The 18,541-nt window shown below is 35.6% G+C and overlaps 1 protein-coding gene across 1 annotated transcript; it reads left to right on the top strand.

Annotated features, from left to right (window-relative positions):
• Positions 1-30: 30 nt before the first annotated feature.
• On the top strand, positions 31-9,845 carry LOC145582326 (peptidyl-tRNA hydrolase, mitochondrial-like). Its single transcript, XM_081639332.1, has 8 exons — positions 31-386; positions 1,045-1,129; positions 2,213-2,280; positions 2,382-2,432; positions 2,521-2,594; positions 3,298-3,356; positions 3,436-3,512; positions 9,497-9,845. Exons 1-8 carry the CDS (start codon positions 111-113, stop codon positions 9,608-9,610), a joined length of 804 nt encoding a protein of 267 aa, XP_081495458.1. The 5' UTR covers positions 31-110; the 3' UTR covers positions 9,611-9,845.
• The last annotated feature ends 8,696 nt before the right edge of the window (positions 9,846-18,541 follow it).

Below are 18,541 nucleotides of genomic sequence, written 5' to 3'. Positions count from 1 at the left end.
TTCCCTTCTTTTTCTCCTTCATTCTTTAAACAACTTCAGTAATTGGTTCAAATCTTGTTTCAATAGATTGAATTTCATCTTCAATAAAACCCTAAATTCCCCAAAAAAGTATGAACATTACTACAATTCCAATGCAAATTTCATCATCAGCTTTGAATTACTGCTATTTTCGTAGCAGTTGCAGTTGTTTTTTGTCCTCTTCAACATTTCGCAAAACCCTAAAATCTCCCACTTTGAATTGGAGAATGACCAATTTTGCTTGTTTATCTGCTGATTCTAATCCTGACGATGTTGCGACGTCGTTTTCTATTAAGCCTAAGCCTAAACCGTGGCTTGTTGTTGGCCTTGGAAATCCTGGCAAAAAGTACAACGGCACTCGTCATAATGTATAATTTCTCTTCTAATTATACTGTAATTTCTGTAATTTTTGTGTTTGCTGTATTCTGGGTGTTTTGAAGAGCAAGATTTTATTTTTGGTGATTATTGTAATAGTTGATGCAATATTGTATTAGAAATTTTCAGTTTTAGTGAGTTTGTTGGAGTGTAAAATTTGGGTGTTACTTTTTTTTCCTTTTATTGTTGATCAGAATTAATACTCTTGAAGCAGAATTGGGTACATGTGTGATTAAAAATTTTCGATGTTTTGTAGTTTGAGTCAATTTTTAGAAATTGAATATTATGTTGACAATATAATTCAAAATAATTTGGATGGTGGAGTTAGGGAACATTTCATGCATTGAAATGTAGTTGGGAGAAACCTTTCATATCATCCAGCATTTTGGTTTTACCTTGAGTGTGGCGAAGAAGCATGTTTCTCTGCAATTTAACATTACCATTTCGAATGATCATACAAGTTTAATGGAGTTTGATTTTTCCTACAACACATATGCATGGCTAGCAAGATACTGTGCTTCATATGAATTATCCTACTATTCAATCATTATCAATTGTAGAATGTGCTAAGATTTTGGTCTTGCTGAGTTGGATTTAATCTATCTACAGAGGCAGTGAATGTGTTATGTGTTCCTTTCCATCATTCTACAGGTTGGATTCGAGATGGTAGACGCCATTGCAGAAGCAGAGGGAATTTCAATGAATAGTGTATCTTTTAAAGCTATGTTTGGGAAAGGTACTCTTGCCCTCTGTTTTAGTTTAAACATTCTCAAGTAACATAGAGGATATCATAGCGCCATAGCAGAAGAGCATTGAATTTGGATGGCAATGGGAATGAGCTTTAGTTGGTATCAAACTATCAACTATCTATAAACAGCTTGCCTTTTCTCAGGATTCTGAGAATTTGTCAATGATGTGCGAAAGGGTTACAAATTTACTTAATGTTAAAGCAAAATAGTATGAATGTATACATCCCTATTCCCTAATAATAGACGCTACTAAATGATCTAGAAAACATACTCTTTCTGCCCCCATACTAGTTATGCTATTTATGGTCGAAAAACTGATATGTATACTTTCATCTAGTTTGCCTATCCATTCAAGTCAATTGGCAGAGAAACCAATTTTGATGCTTGGCAGCATTATTCTGTCAACAAACAAATTCTCTCCTGCTCACCGTGTCAAGGAATCGAGCTTCTCAATTGAAGCTGATCAAAGTGAAAGCTTGGTTGCAAAATTTTCAATTGAAGCAAGTGAAAGTTGGAGCTTGGTTGCATATTCAGCCCACTAATCATCCACACTAGACATAGGTTTTGTTTGTTCTGTTAGAGTATAGTATATATAAAATAGCTTTGTTCTCATTCAATAAATGATGATAAATGGACTTCAAAATGCAAATTGTGAGGATTGTGGTAAGAAACCTCATAAGAAGAGGTTTAGCAGCCAAGGTTGTCGAAGAGTGGTGAGGGAGAGAGGGGCTTTTAAGGAAATTATTTACGATAGTAATTTATATGTGAATTGCAAATATACTTAGTATTTTGAAAAATTATTATTACTTACTTTTTGACTTTTCATATAGTTTAATCCTCCTAGTCTCCTACATCCCCCTCCCAAAATATTAGTCCCCATTTACATTTGCAACTTACCAACATTATGATTCATAAATTTTTAAAGGCACATAATGGAACAGATTACAGATATATTTGAAATGACCCTCATAAACAAGGAATAATTGTTGATGTCAAAATTTTCTTGGACTTCTTAACTTTGGCTTTTCGTGTTGCTTTTTTAATTGAACTAATTTAGTTGTTTTTATCAGGTTACATTGGAAAAGCTCCAATTATCCTTTCCAAGCCACAAACTTTTATGAATGTCAGTGGTGAGTCTGTAAGTAGCTTATCTTGAAATATCTATCATTATGTTAAAACTTATCAACTCTGTTATATGTTACATTTGGTGGTAACTAAACTCTGAAATATTTTATGAAGGTTGGTCCTATGGTTTCATATTATAAGATCCCATTGAACCAAGTATTAGTGGTAATATACTACTCACATACTCAATCTATTGTGTTGCATTTCAAAATCGTGAGCCTCATATTTAAATAGATGATTGACTATCTTGCAGATATACGATGATTTGGATTTGCCTTTTGCAAGATTGAGGCTATTGCCCAAGGGTGGTCATGGAGGACACAATGGGTATTTACCTTCTAGCACTTCCTTTGTTATACTTCCTCCGTTTCGAATTACTCGCTACACTTTCTATTTGAGGATGTTTTAAATTACTTGCTACACTTCTTCTTTGGGCTTAAAACTCTGTGCATCTCTCTCCTCTCACGTGGGCCCTCTTTTTTATTTCTCTCCATCTCTTTTTTCTCCAAAAATTGCCTAGGAGTCTGCCATTTTAGAAGTGTAAAGAGTAATTTGAAACGGAGGAAGTATGTTGTTGGGTGTTTGTGATGCTACGATATTCGAAACTTAGACATGTTTTACATGCTAAGTCAGTTTTTTGCCTTTAAGTTACTCACCCAAACTCTTAGGGGCTAGGAACCACATCAAACTTAGCTCACCACTCTACGTAGTTGGTCACTTGGACTTACCTAATTGAAAAGAATGAAGTATTATTTGTGAACACTTTTTCCAAAATTTTTTTAATTTTTGGATTATATAAAATATATACCGACATGAATTGGTAATTTATGGGACTCGGATAAAACTCTCAAGTAGTTTATGACCTTTTGAAACTGTATTTAGTCAAGCTTATTAGTCTCGTTGGCATGCTAAAATTTTAGCTTTATGTTGGTGAAACATGAGGATTGACTCATAAAGGTTATTAGTTTATGAACAATGATGTGAGGAAGGTTGTGTGTGACTATTGATTTAATGTGCTTGTGCCTTGTAGGATGAGGAGTATCATTGATCATTTCAAAGGAAATCGTGACTTTCCTCGTTTAAGGATAGGTACACATTAAGAATGAAACATCTATTTTTGTTTTATCCTTTTTTTTGTTCATGTCAATAATAATCTGTGTAAATTTAGGTATTGGGAGGCCTCCTGGAAAGATGGACCCTGCAAGCTTTGTTCTTCGTCCATTCAACAAACAAGAACGTGAAGAGGTGAAAATTTTGCTTTCTTTTTATTTTGCAAGTTGTTACCACATCTATTTGAACTACACATGTGCAACGGATAGCCCTTCTTGACACATTTGTGAAGCTGCAAAGCGGAAATAATCCTTAACCATGAACTCTTGCCTTCCCTTTTATACGTCACCTTAGTCCTTGTTGGACTATACAAAGTAACTTTTTGGGCCGAGCAATCGATCTAAGCCTTATATTTTCCTAACCAATCCATTCCCAAAAATGACATCCAATTCTTTCAAGTTAAACTTTATCAAATTCTACCCTTCAAATTGAAAGAGGTGCCCTTTAAAACTAGAGGTGATCAAATGAGCGGGCGAGGTCGGGCTTGTACTTAAAAGTCATGCAAGCCTACCTTAAAAGTGTGGATCATGCAAACTTTTTCGAGCGGGTTGGATCGGCTACCGGGCCGGGCTATTAATGATTACCTCTACTCTAAACAATTTAGAACAGTTTCTTACTTCCTCCCCTAACGGAATAAAAACGTCCAAAGAGAGTGATTCGGTACTCTCCGGTTTATGACTTTTTACTATGGTCTTAGAAACAATGAATGGGATGCACCTGAATCAAACATAACTTTCACAAAAAGAGAGCATATAAGAAAAGTGGCAATTACCACATCATGAGAAGCTTAAGCCCAATATATAAAAAGCTCTAAGGCGCACTGAAGCATGAAGGGTTACGCAGCGCCTAGGTGCGCGAGGCGCACTATATGAACTGTAAAATTTTTTTGCTGAAATTTGTTTCAGGTGCGCCTCGTGCGCTTTTGGTGTGGCTCGTGCGCCTAACCTGCGCCTAATAAAAAATGCCAGACCAACTTAAGCACTTACCCTCAGCCTCAGGTGGGTGTGCCCTTGGGATTACTGCCGGCGTTGCTATTAGTCCCAATCTTAGGTGTAGGTCCATTGGGTTAGGGTGGTTTGGTTGGAATATTAGGCTCTTTCACCTTTTCTAACATTTATATTAGGCTCTTCTCAAAACATCCGTACTCACGATGCCCCAACTTCTAACAATACCTAGATTACCTACAGGTCATATCATAATTCTTATGTGGGTGGTTCTTCTCACATTTATTTTAAAAAAGGTTCTCTTTTGATTCTCATCAATTCTATGATTCCCATTTCCCCTAGCATTGAATGGTTGAAAATTCTTTCCTTTCCCAAAGTTCCCCTTGTTCTTCCTCCTTTTATTGAAATTTCCATTAGACTTATGCTTCTTCTCACCCCCTTGAAAAGACTCAAACTCTTCCTTTTTTTTTTCCCAAATTCTGAATTTCCCTTCCTCTAATCTCGTATAGATGAGCTGCTCTTCATACACTTCATCTAAGGTTTCAAAAGTAGCACCTCCTAACTTCCCTTAAAGGTTCAAAGCTAGTCTTTGCTCAAACTTCATAGCCTATAAAGCTTCGGTGGGTATTACTTCGGGTGTGAACTTCATCAACTCAATGAACTTGCTATAGTACTCGGTCTATTCACCAATGGTCATGGTCCTCATTCTAAGGTTGGTGAACTCCATACATAAAGGTGGGCATGGGCCGTGCCAGCACGATTCCGGCCAAAAAAATGAAATCCGGCACAGGCACGACACGAGCATGGCGGGCGGCACGGTCATCGGCACGTGGCACGTCCCATGCCCACCTTCATTTATATAAACTTATTTAATTAAGTTAATGTATATAAACTTATTTAATTAAATAAACTTAATTAATTAATAAATAAATAAGTTTATTTATATAAACTTAATTAAATTAAAGTTGTTCAAAAAAAAAATATTAACATTAACATAAACATAAATTAATAACATTATTTATGTAAACTTAAGTTGTTCAAAAAAAAAAATATATATCAATTTTTTTATATATATATATTTATATTTTAAAAAAAAATACAGGTTGGCCCGCTTCCCGGCACGGTACGGCCCGCCAGGCACGTGGGCCGTGCCGTGCCGTGGGTTGGGGTGTGCCAAAATTTGGCACGGCCCGCCGCAAAGCCGGCACGGCACGGCTCGACACGAGCCCCACCCAGGCACGGCTCTCGATGGCCGGCACGACACGATGCCCATGTTTATCCATACACTTTTGTTTCCTTAAGTACGCCGGATAGAACTTAGCCCTTAGTGCTTCTTTCCGGTCTACCACCCAAATTTAGGCTTGTTCAACAATTCATCCTTTCGTTGACTAATCTTAAGGTTTTCAGAGCAATTGATAGCATCAAAGAGTTTGAGAGTTTGTCAAACTCTTTAGCTGCGGCTAACCTCTTAAATACCCCACAAAAAGTTTCCACCTCATTTGGTTGGTTACTAAGAGCTTGGGTCAAACTTTTCGTTAACTTCTTAAGAGCAGTTTGACGCTAGTCCTATTACTCTTTGGGTGTAAAAGCACTTGAACTAAATATGGGAACACAAAGTTTACTTAAGTACTTAACCATGCAAAGATTGCAAACATAATATAGAAAGAAAGTTTCACACATAGCATTTCATCCATAAAGGTTTAAACTTTTACATAGATCTCTAGCAAAAAAATTTCACCTATTGTTTACATCAAAAGTTATCACTATCGTCAAAAAGCTAACAATTATTACATCAAACTCGTTACAAGCTATTTGATTAAACTAACTTAGTAGAAATTAATCCTAACATTCATCAGACTCGTCCATCTCTTCCTCTTGGTCGGAGGTTGAGGTTGTACAATTATGGGTAGTAGAAATTAGGTTCTTCATCGTCATTCATGGTAGATGGTGAAGGCAAGTAAATTCTTAGGGAGGAAACGTGGTATTTATGTGACATGGTTTTTTTTTTTTTTTTTTTTTTTTTTTGCTGTGCACATAGTTGAACCTTCTAACTTAGAGTGGTCACTCTCTTCTTCCATTGGCACAAAAATATCAATACTTTCTACTTCCCTTTGGTTTCCCCCAACTTCAAGATAGTGGAGGTTAGTTGTGAAGTTTCTTAGGGTGCCTAGCCAAATCCCTTCATGGTAATGTTTTTCCATATTATAGGTATTGTCATCGTAGAGTACATCATTGTATTTTTGGATTAGAAAAGTATATTTAGGGGTTTTAGGCAAGTGGGCTACACAAAGTAATACTATCCAAGCTTCCTTAGTGAACATTGGATGGTACCGAGCTACCAAATACCAAATTTTCACACAATTTTGTGGGGGTATTTAAGAGGTTAGCCCCAGTTAACACCTACTTACCTTGGCAAGGAAGACCTAACCAACCTTAACAATTGGATCAGAGAGTTTGACAAACTCTTTGATGCCATCAATTGCCCGAAAACCCTAAGATTAGTAATGCTTTCTATTACTTGTGGGACGAAGCTAATTTATGGTGGAGTCAATGAAAGAATGACTTTTTCAACAAGCTTGAGTTTGGGTGCGCAGACTTAAAGAAGCATCGAGAGCTAACATAAGATTAGAGCAAGTTTAGCCCCAAAGTTTTAAGACTTGGATGTGATATCATTTTTTGTGGTCCCCATTAAAAATGATGTCATTAAATTCTTATTAAGACTCACCGAGACTTGTCTAAATTTATCACTTTAATCCTAAGACTCAAATATATGACATACTGTATTATATTTAGAAAATTGTAAAAAAAAAATAAAAAAAAGGACAATAAAATAAAATTGAGGTGAGTCCCAATCTCAAGTCTAAAATCAACTTGAGACTTGCTTGAGATTTAAGAAGAAAAATGGGGGAAGTCTTAAACATAAGTCTTAAGACTCAAGATGATGACGACGACTTGGGGCTAAACTTGCTCTTAGTAATGCTCTCTATTCCAACTAAGTCTCCCCAACCCAATGGACCTACACCTAAGATAAAGACTAGTAACAATACGGGCGGTACTTCTAAGGGCCGTGTGTTAAAGCTTTTAATGATGTGGTAATCGACACTTTTCTTATATGCTCTCTTTGTGAGAAAGTTATTGTTTGATTCGGGTGCATCCCATTCATTTGTTTCTAAGACCGTAGTAGAAATTCTTAAACTAGAGAATCTTGAGTCACTCTTTTTGGACGTTTCTATTTCGTCATGGGAAGTAAGAATTGATCTAAATTGTTTAGAGGGTTACCTCTTTCTATTTCTAGGGTAGAATTTCCGTCACACTTGATAGAGTTCAACTTGGATGTCATTTTGGGAATGGACTGGTTAGGAAAGTATAAGGCTCAAATCAATTTCTAAGCACAAAAAGTTACTTTGTATAGTCTAACAAGGACTAAGGTGACGTACAAAAGGGAAGGCAAGAGTTCAGGGTTAAGGATTATTTTCGCTTTGCAGCTTCAAAAGTGTGTCAAGAAAGGCTATCTGTTGTACATGTGTAGTGTTCGCAAGTTGTTACCACATCTATTTTGGGCGCCTTATATAGTTCAAATGATAATTTTGTTGAGCTAGTGTGCTTAGTCTAAGATACATCTTATCTTCACTAGGTGAAAACTTGTCATAGTTGAAAAGAATATACTATTGTAATTTTAATAAAGTTGTTAAAGTTTTTCTCTCAAATTTACGATATCATAAAATCTATCCGTTAATAGTCTATTGAACATGGGCCTCTATGTAAATTTTGCTAGTAGCCTAGTATTAACCGGAGGGTAATGTCAAAGAAGTCCTACTAGGCCTGTATTTCTATGCTATTTGGATAAGGGCAGTAAGGCCTTATTCTTTTGGACTTCTTTTTAGTTAATATCAGTTCAATTCAACTCAGCTTTGTTCAATTCATTTCGGTTTGGATAATTAATTCATATCGGTTCAAAAGAACGGGGCCTAAGAGTTACTAAGGCTATATTGAGTTCACTTTTTATATCTGTAGTGCTTATTGTAGAAATCAGTAAAAAATCACTCCCTCCGTTTTTTTTTTAATCGTTCCACTTTCCTTTTTTAGATGTTTTAAAATAAATGTTCCATTTCTTTTTATGGTATGATTTGTGTCTGAAAAATACCAAAACAACCTTACTTTTGTGGGATCACATGTGCTCTTTCTTTTATTTTTCGAAAGGACCACATGGGTTTTTAGGAAAGTCAATCATTTTTATTCATTTTCTTAAACTTTGTGTCATTTTGATATGGAACTACTATTAAAAAACGGAGGGAGTATTAGATAAGAACATATAATTACTATAAAAACAACTATCATGAGTTCGATTTAGATCAGAAGAGGCGAACTAATATAGCTTAAGATCATTGTAAATCAATAAGAATTTGGTTGTCATGTAATCGAGGATTGCAGTGCATCACATTACATGATATAATCTAACATGTATGAGTTTGAGATTTATCCATGAAGTTTAGATGATTAGACCATATGAGTTGGTAGTATTTGAATTTTGAAAGGAAGAAAAAGAGGGGTTGTTTGGAGGATAGGTGCAGAATCATGGTGATGGAGTTTTGGAGGCCACTAGCTCCTACCTTATGATTTTTGTATTAATGGAAACCATAACAAACTTTATTCAATGATTATGGACAATCTAACTTTTCTAGTGTTCATCTCGTCTTCTGTTGTCTTTGTAGTAGAGTTAATTTGTGGGCCTGTTAAATTTGGAGTTTTGGACTTTCCCACAGGATAACAACTTATAGGAAAATTGTGGTTTGCCCAAATGTCTGTAGTGTGTTTAGTATGGTTGTATATATGCTCCAAATTGCTTCTAGGCTTAGTGAGTATACTCTCAGGTGGAGAAAATTGCCTTTTTGTTCTACTATTTGGGAATTTGTTATAAAGTCAAATTTGGTTCTATCTCAATTTTTGAGCTTTAAAAACTAGAAAGAGCTCCATGAGGAGCTCTCATTGAAATCGAACTTAACTACATGATTGGTATTTTTAGTGCTATGATAGCTACAGTACTGAGCTAAATCTTCAACAACTAGTTAGAACTTTGATCCTTTGGTTACGATTCTTATTGCATGTGGTGTGGCAATCAACATTACTGGATAATGGGATATTTTTATTGGTGGCTGATATTTTGGTTGTGTGCAGTTGGACTTGACATTGCAAGGTGGATTGGAGGCCATTCGGATACTTTTGCTAGAAGGTTTCAATAAAAGTGCAACATTTGTGAATAGTGCAAAGCGCCTGGAACAACTTAGTTGATCAAGTATACTATCAACCATTTTTTATTTTTTATATCTCCATTGGTAACTGTCAATATATCTTCGTTGATGATATCATATGAATTTGAACCTCTAGGTGTAATTCACACAATAAACATTTTCTATAATTTTGTCTGATTTTTAGTTTGTTCTTTGAGGGCCACAACAGGTCATGTTTGTTTGAACCTTGAGTTAATTGGCTTTGGTGTCTTGTTTTGTTGCTGTTCTTTCAACCATACGATTGTCATTCAAATTTACTCTCTCTGGCTTTTGGTTTCTTGTTTTCTTACCGAAGAACTTACATTTAGAAATTTCCTGTAAGGCTTGTTGGTGAAGAAACCAGTTTCATAATCATATATGGCTGCCTATGTTCTCGCTCTTCAGCTCTTTCGGCATTTAGGTTTTTTTCTCCTCTAATTGATTGATAGTTATCCACCGTGATCTCACTTTTAATTTGCCATAGCTAACATATATCGGCTCATATGCTTGGCTTTTAGTTGTTTAGTCATGTGTATCCGACTTGGATCGATTTTACTGATACTGGGTAGAAATTACCTGCCCCAAACTGTTTCCAGCGCGACTGGCCGACTGCCCCAGTACAGAGCCTGATCCATTATCAGCTTTTAACTTGCCAATAAGTAGGTGAGGGGTTTGTGTTATTCAATTTCGGTCCCAAGTCAGTTGAGTAGCGTTGGAGGATTTATTGCTAAAGGCAGTTGAATAGAAGTTTCACAATATTATGTGATAAAAAGGAGTATAATTTTCAATGAAATGCACTTATATATTTAAATGGTCAAATATAGGACTGGAGAGTGTTCGATAGTGGTGGAAACCTTAAATGTTTCTACATTTTTAAATATGTAGTATTATAATATGCAACCCTTAATTGCTACTTTGTTTAAATCTACTACCCCGTTTCATATTATGTGAAACAATAAAATTTTTTACATCTCACAAAAAATATCCAATTAGATATTCTTTGTGAGATATAATACTTCCTAATACTACCTAACAATATTAATTTTATATATTTTTTGCAGGAAAATGAGAGAAGCAGGCGTATCTCTAATGCTACCTAACAATATTAATTTTGTATTCTCTCTCCTTCAATTCGTTCTACTACTTTTGGTTTTTTTTACAATTTTTTATTCTTCCAACAGCCCCACTACTTCCATATTTATTACTTTCTCCAATTTCTCATAAAACTCCGCACATGGAGAAATGGAACAAGTATTTAAAAACGGAAGGAGTAGATAGGATGATATGACTGAATTGTAGAGTTTGTGTTTTAGTACTTGAATACCTTGGAAATTGGGTCTTAGCTTGCTATTTATAGTAATAGGTTTGTGATATTCGGTCTTGCTTGCTTGCTCTTGGGCCTAGGCCACGCTATTTAGGGAAACCGCCTCTTTCGCTTGGGGCTTTGTTATCGCAAATTTTTAGCTGAGGTCATGCCCAACAAATGAACATTTACTAGAAAAAAAATGAACATTTACTAGAAAAAAAATGAACACCTATTTTGAACATTGCATTATATAAAAATAAATATTTATAATATAAGAGTAAAATAAAGAGATTATGAAACTGTAAAAAACAAATCGTACATTTAATATTATATGACTGAACATTTCTTTTTAACCAAAGAACCAAAACATTATATTACGTTATGGAAGAAAGCATAGGAGTTCAAGTAGTGACTCAAAAAAGCATGCCATGTTGCTAGTGAAGTAAAATTAGCAAACATGAAGACCACCTGAAGGAACCAAACTAAAGCAAACAAGCTAATTAAGCTAAGAGTAAACAAAGAAAAGTACTGGAATTAAATAAAACTAGTGCTTAAAAGAGGGGGGGGGGGGGGGGGCTAGGTTAGACTCATGAAGAATAAGCATCATCATCATCAGTTTGTAGCAGCGTTGGCATGGATAATGGCAAGGGTGTGAGTTAATTCTCGAGTGTAAACATGAGTTAGACCAGGAGGAGAGAGAAGAAGCGAAAGGCAGGTTCAGCATCCTTTTGCATTCGACCAATATTGGAAAGGCCATGAGCGAACTGAACATTTCAGTTGTAAACAAAAATGAACAAAGTGCTAATGTTCATTGAACATCCTTTATTATAAAAATGAACATTTATATAATTGAACAAATACAAAAAATTGTATTATTAAAAAATAAAATGTACATTTATTTTTATAAGAATGAACATCATAAGGCACGAAAATGAACATTTATTCTATAAGAATGAACATTATCCTGCATGAAAATGAACATTAATACAAAATTATTGTAAAATATGTTCAGTATGAAAATGTCCATTTTTATTAGACTAAATGTTCAATTTTGGTGTCGACCTTAGCTATTGCTTTCTTATTCTTTGAGGCTTTAATTGAGGCCATGAGGGGCATATGGGCCGAGAGAGAGAAATAGAGAGAAAGCGTCAAATGTTCAAATTTACTGTATTTAAACTAGTTATAAATAAATTTGATGTTCTTATCAAAGTCTTGTACTCGTTCTCATGTAGATACATAGCCAGGATATTAATAGATGTATATGTTGAATATTTAGTAGATGTTTATACATATATTATTGCAATTGTTCAATCCCATAATTTAAATGCACGATCAAGATATTTGTTAAATTTTTGTTTGAATTTCATACTGATATTTTAATAAATGTTTGTTCTTGTATTGAAATATGTTCATCTAGAAATGGATGCATGTTCATTATTGTCATATTGATACATGTACATCAAGCTATTGAGTTATAGATATATTGACAATACAGTTAAAGCAATAGCTATATGAGAACAAACTCATAGTGCACAACCTATAGTGTTTACTTGATGAACTACGAAAAATTCTTTTTGTTGAATGTTCAATATCATTTTGATAAATGTACATTTATATATTAGTATATGATCATTATTCGCATATTAATAGACAATCATTTGATAAATGTCCATACTTTTGCCATCTTCGATCTTTATATATTTTCTATAGATTTAACAAAGAATTTCAATAACAATTTTTAATTTTCTATAGTTTTACATGGAAATGAAAAAAAAAAAAAAAAACAATGTTCATTTATATATTATTTGATGTTCATTTTCATATGTATAAATATTCATATACTTTATATAGTCCACTAATTTTTAATATGTTTATTTTTAACATGAGCCTCTATCATTATCCTCAATTTCTTTTAATAATACAAAAACTATAACTTTTATAATTTTTTTTATCATCTATGAAAATAAGTAAATGTTCTATTAAATCAAAATTAAATGTTCAATTACAAAATGTTATATGTTCATTTATATGTTTGTCTTTCATTCATGACAAATTCATTATACAGTACGGTGTTTCTGCTATCTTTTCTTGAGCTTTAGTCTTCATAGTTTTCTCTTTCCTTCTTAATACTCTACAATCCTCTAAGCTTCATTCTTCATCTTTTTTTCTCTCCTTCTCTATTACTTTCATATTTGGCATCAACCACAAAGTAAATTAAAAATTGGAACAACAAGTAGTGGACAACTTTAGTCGCCTCGTCATCGCCAACACCACAATGGTAAACCAGCATAATTCCAAATCTTCATCCCACAAAAAAATTAGGAAATTATGGATCAAATTATTTTTATAATTCTTGTGTTAGTTTCTTGATATGGCTTGGCTGTTTGATTAAGCTCGTTATTTTCTTGTTGAACTAATTGATCATAAGTTATGACAATCAATTTTTGATCAAATCAATACACTGTACAAAAATCTCTGCATTTATAAATATATTTGGAGCATACAAATGCAACGATTCTATCGAATGAAAAATATTTTGTGATTGACGGAGAAGTAGAAAATGGCAGTGAGATCAACAAAGATGTAATTCACCAAAGTTGATTAACATGGAGATCAAGTTAGGTTGTCATGTGGTTTGGAGGTAAAAGAAAATAAAAACAACGAAGATGCGGCGTCGTTTGTAAGGGGGTGCAGGGATTTCATACTAGATTTGAGTCTAGGTAAAAATTTGTACCCCCCCCAAGCTCGGTGCAAAAATGCCAAGATTTGGACCGGGTTTAAGCCTTTGTTTTGGAGGGAAACTAAAATTCTTTTTGAACAGTTAATCGCAACTGTCGTGAGATTGTGTCCACGAACTTATGTATGTGATGACGAAAGCACCACTGCGTGTCTGCAATTGTAACTTTCTCTTTATAAATAATTGGGCAATTTCATCGCCGCCCCTTTACTTTCCTCTCTGAATTTTGAAGGAAAAATGAAAATTAATAATCCTACATTTGGCTTTTCTGCTTAAAATAATCCCACCTCTTCAAAATCTGGAAACAAGCCCACCTTTAATCCCCATCTGCTCAAAATGAGCCTTTTACCAATTTGTCAAATTAGTAACCTGTTTAAGAAGCCGACTTGATACATATCGCCTTCGTATTGATTTTCGTTTTTTTAAATATTTTTTTATAAAAAAATATAATTAAAAAAAAAATAAAAACCTTTTCCCACTTCCCTTGCCAGACCGACACCTCGCGATGTCGGACTAACCCACCTCCCCCTGCCGGAGCTAATCCCTCCCCTGCCAGAGCCAACTCCATCAATCACATCCACTCTCCATCGCTCAACCACATCGACGACATCAGCAAGCAACAACACCAACGGCATTAACAAGCAACATCAACGGCATCAGCAACCCGACCTCCAAGCAACAACCAAGTAAAGAAGCAACTTGCTCCGTCCACGAACCCACATCAACAACACCATCGCTCAACCCAAAGCCCACAAAACCACCATCGCACTTCTCTAGTCTCAGGACTTGAAAAAAATTAAAAGGGCAACTTAAAATCCGTAATTAAGATCCCAATGGTAGTGATTTGATGATGTCAATTTCGATGTTGATGGATGGTGATGATTCAATCATAAAGATTGATGATGGGTTTTAATGGTGTTTGAAGCAAGGGATCAAACCCCAAGTTGGAGAAGCTAGCCAATTCGAATTGAAGAGGAAATCGAGGGTGGGTTTCGTGGGTAGTTGGGGTACGGTGGTCGGGTTTCAGGTTGGCTGGGTGGTCGAGGTTTAGGGTGGCTGGGGTGGTTAGTGTTAGGGGGTTTTGTGGGCGGATGAGGATGGTCGGGTTTTAGGATTAGCTGTGGTGGGGTGGTCGAGGTTAGGAGAGAGAAAGAAGGTGTGGGGGGTTAGGTGGTGATGTGGAGGTGCTTATGGAAGGGTGGTGGTGGTGGTTATGGTGGGTAGCCTTAAGGTATGAGATGAGAGATTGAAAAAAAAAATTAAAAAAAAAGTAAAAAAAAAAAAAAAAAAAAATTAACTTGTTAAACAGGTTGTAGGTTAAAAGACTCGTTTTTAGCAAATGGAGGTCGAAGGTGGGATTGTTTCCAGATTTTGAAGAGGTGGTATTGTTTTGAGCAGAAAAGCCAAAGGTGGGATTATTAATTTTCATTTTTTCATTTTTAAAATTTTCATTTTTTATTCCTTAGTTTCTCTATCTTGCAAACAACTTCATGTGTTCAATTTGCACTTAATCTGTTGGTTTCATTTAGCAAGTTTGCTCCCATTCGAAGCGTGCTGAAATTATGAACCAGAAGAAGGTATTTTGAGTTCTCTTTCAAACCCTCTTGTCTTTAATTTCTCTTTTTCTATCTTCCCCTTTATTGTTCGAAGTTCAAATAACAACAAATGCCTCCCCGAAAAGATAAGCAAATTTCTAAACTCGTTGATGTGGACATTGAGGAAGAACTGATCCGAAAAAATTCAATGTGTGCTGGTCCGATCTGAGAGGTGACTCGACTTGGGCTTGATGGTGCTAACGTTGGAAAAATGATGTTCCTATGCGGTCTGCAGAATCGCTGGAGACAAGTATTTCGGCCGAGATGCAAGGGCCGAAGGTTGTTTGGATGATGAGGAGCACGCATATGTGCTCAGTGAACGGGCCTATTCTGCCTTTCTGAGTAACTATAAATTGAGGGCGGCAGCCAAAATCCTTTATGGTATAATGGAGGAGGATGGCTATTAGCTAAGAATGCCAGAGGCAAATGACTTGATCCTCGTTCACCCCTCAACTGAACCTAATTGACAACCCACAACATAAATATGTGAGAGTATACTTGCGGTAGTTGGAGCACGGTCTACGATTTCCTCTGCATTCGTTTATCACAACGTAATGATGCTGAATGCCTATAACGTTTGCATCGCTCAATTTACGCCGATGAGTATAAAGCGGGTAGTGTATTCCTATTTCTGGACATATACTTTATGGGTTTTTAGCCGTCATTGGCGGCTTTCCATGGCTTTCACTCCCTCCAGAAGAACAATAAGGGCAAGGGTTGGATGACAATTAACAATAGATCCAACTTTTGCACTATGTATTCGTATATTTCAACGGACAAGGATTGGGAGGGAGAATGGTTCTGGTTGAGGTTGTCGTCGAAGATCGAGCATCCTCAATACTTCGGGGCGCCGAGGACATTTACTCAGCCTGATCTAAATATGGCTTGGTTGGGGGCCCTTGAGTTGACCGAGCATGACAGGGATCAACTCAAGTATTTTCGACTGGTGCATGGAAACAGCTAGACCTGGCAATTCTGACCCAGACCTAATGATCCGACCCGAATGACCCGACCTATCACCCGAAATCGACCCGAAAATAGTGACCCGAAATTGACCCAAAACCCGAATGAACCCGACCTGACCCATACCCGACCCGAAGTGGAATTGACCCGACCTTAACCCGAAACCCAAAATGACCCGACCCAAAACGAACCGACCCGAGATGACCTGACCTGAAGTTGACCCGAGACCCGAAATGACCCAATCCGAAGTGACCCGAGACCCGAAGTTGACCCGATACCCAAAGTGACCCGACCTTTAACTTGAATTAATTGACCCAAATAGACTCGAAACCCAAAGTGACCCGAACCAAAATTATCTTATACCTTAAATGACCAGAATCTATTTAAGCTAAAGACTTGACCTGAGCAAACTGAAATAGAAAAAAACCGCAATCAAACTGACTTAATTTTTTTTTATTAATTTGTAATGTGTAACAGTGTAAGTAATTTACATATTTTGAGTATTACTTTTCTCGATTTCTTCGGCCTTTTTTCTCTATAAGTTATTAAAAAATCATAAAAAGATTGAAATTTAATGACTATCCTACGGAGTTTGTCCATAAGATTAAAAAAATTAACTAAAGCTCGAAATAAAAGTCACAATTCTCACAAGTCTAGAAAAAAAAATAGTATAATAATAATGCGTACATAACATAATGTTCAATACCAAATGAAATTACAAAATAATTTAAAGCCAAACAATTACTGTATTACATGAAAAAAGTAGCCTTAATAAATATAGTGAGTTTCTCGTCAAAAAATATATAAATATATACTACCTCCGTTTCATATTATTTTCAACGATTAGACATTTTTTCTCTTTACTTTATGTCAAATCGTTGCAAATAATATGAAACAGAGGTAGTATATAGATTTGAATTTAACCCAATGCATCGACCCGAATATGACCCGAAAATTGGACCTGAAGATTGACCCGACCCGACCCGAAATGTTGACCCGAAACCCGACCCGATTATCAATCAACCCGAAATCCGAAATGACCCGACCCGACCCGAACGTGACCCGATAACTTTTTGATCCGACCCGAATGACCCATTTGCCAGGTCTAGAAACAACTGCCCAGGCGTCGATCCGAAGCATCCGGTGTCGAAGTAATGGTTTCCCGGTGCTCGTTATATTATGAAGGAGGAGTTCCTTTCTATGTGCGGCCTCAGCCGTAAGCTAGCAGTTATTAGTAAGAAGTCGGTTGGGGTCATACTTTAAATGTAGTGGGTTTGATTGCGTTTCTTTTTACTATAACTGGAAATCTGTTTTATGTCTTGCAGTGCCCGAAGATCATACGGGCATTAATTATCTTTTGCTTGGAGCAAGCCAGGATCGGTAGATCACCGTAAGGCATCCTAGGTTGGTCACAGCCGATTATAGGTGGTCGACTGTCAAGAACCTTCGGGGTGCTTTTTCAGAAGATCGGATCCAGGGCCGTTTCAGAAATTTCGGTGGCCCGGGGCGAAGACAAAAATTGGGGCCCTAATTCACATATAGAATTTTAAAATAAAATAAAATTTGGGTGGGCAAAAAAATACATGTTTTATTACGCATAATAATCTTTAATAACATCAAAATATCAAATTTCCTATAGATAAAACATTGAAATCAAAGCCTAAGCGTTCATATGAAAATATTTCTACGAGCCTTTCTAGAAGCAAAGTCACTAATAATAGTTTCTACATTGATATGTTCTAATATATTTTTTTCAATACATAAAGTAGCTAAACCATTCAACCTTTCTTGTGACATTGAAGATCTCAAGTAGGTTTTTAGTAACTTCTTAGTATAATAAGCATATGAAAAATGCCTTAATTTGTTATCAATTGGAAACACAAGGTTCAAATCTCTAATAGGTCCTTTTTCTATCAAAATATCCCTTCCTTTAATGTCAAGATTACCCCAATTTTTAGGATCATAAATATCTAAAGGAGGGACTACTTGATCATTGCCAACATCATTAACATCGGATGTATTTGGTACATTCGTTTGTTCATTCATATTAGTCGGATCCTCATTAGGCTCATTTGCCTCATTATCAATATTTTCATTATTTATATTCTCATTGAATTGTTCATGATTTTCATCTTCACCCAATTCATTAGAAGACTCTTCTACTTGTACTACTTTAGTAAAAAATTTGTCAATGGAACCCTTAAGAGATTCTCTTAACTCTTCTGTCCGTTTTCTTCTTTTCCTCTTATCATTACCAGATAAATATTTTCTGGGCAACATTCTTTCAAACAAAACCAATAATAAATTAATAAGTATAGAATAGAACAAAAACACCTGATTATTGAAGCAATT

This window comes from Chenopodium album, chromosome 15 (assembly GCF_948465745.1).
Source record: "Chenopodium album chromosome 15, dcCheAlbu1.1, whole genome shotgun sequence".
Taxonomy (NCBI): Eukaryota; Viridiplantae; Streptophyta; class Magnoliopsida; order Caryophyllales; family Amaranthaceae; genus Chenopodium; species Chenopodium album.
Note: the sequence above shows the minus strand (reverse complement) of the source record. Positions and strands in the feature narration are given on the sequence as shown.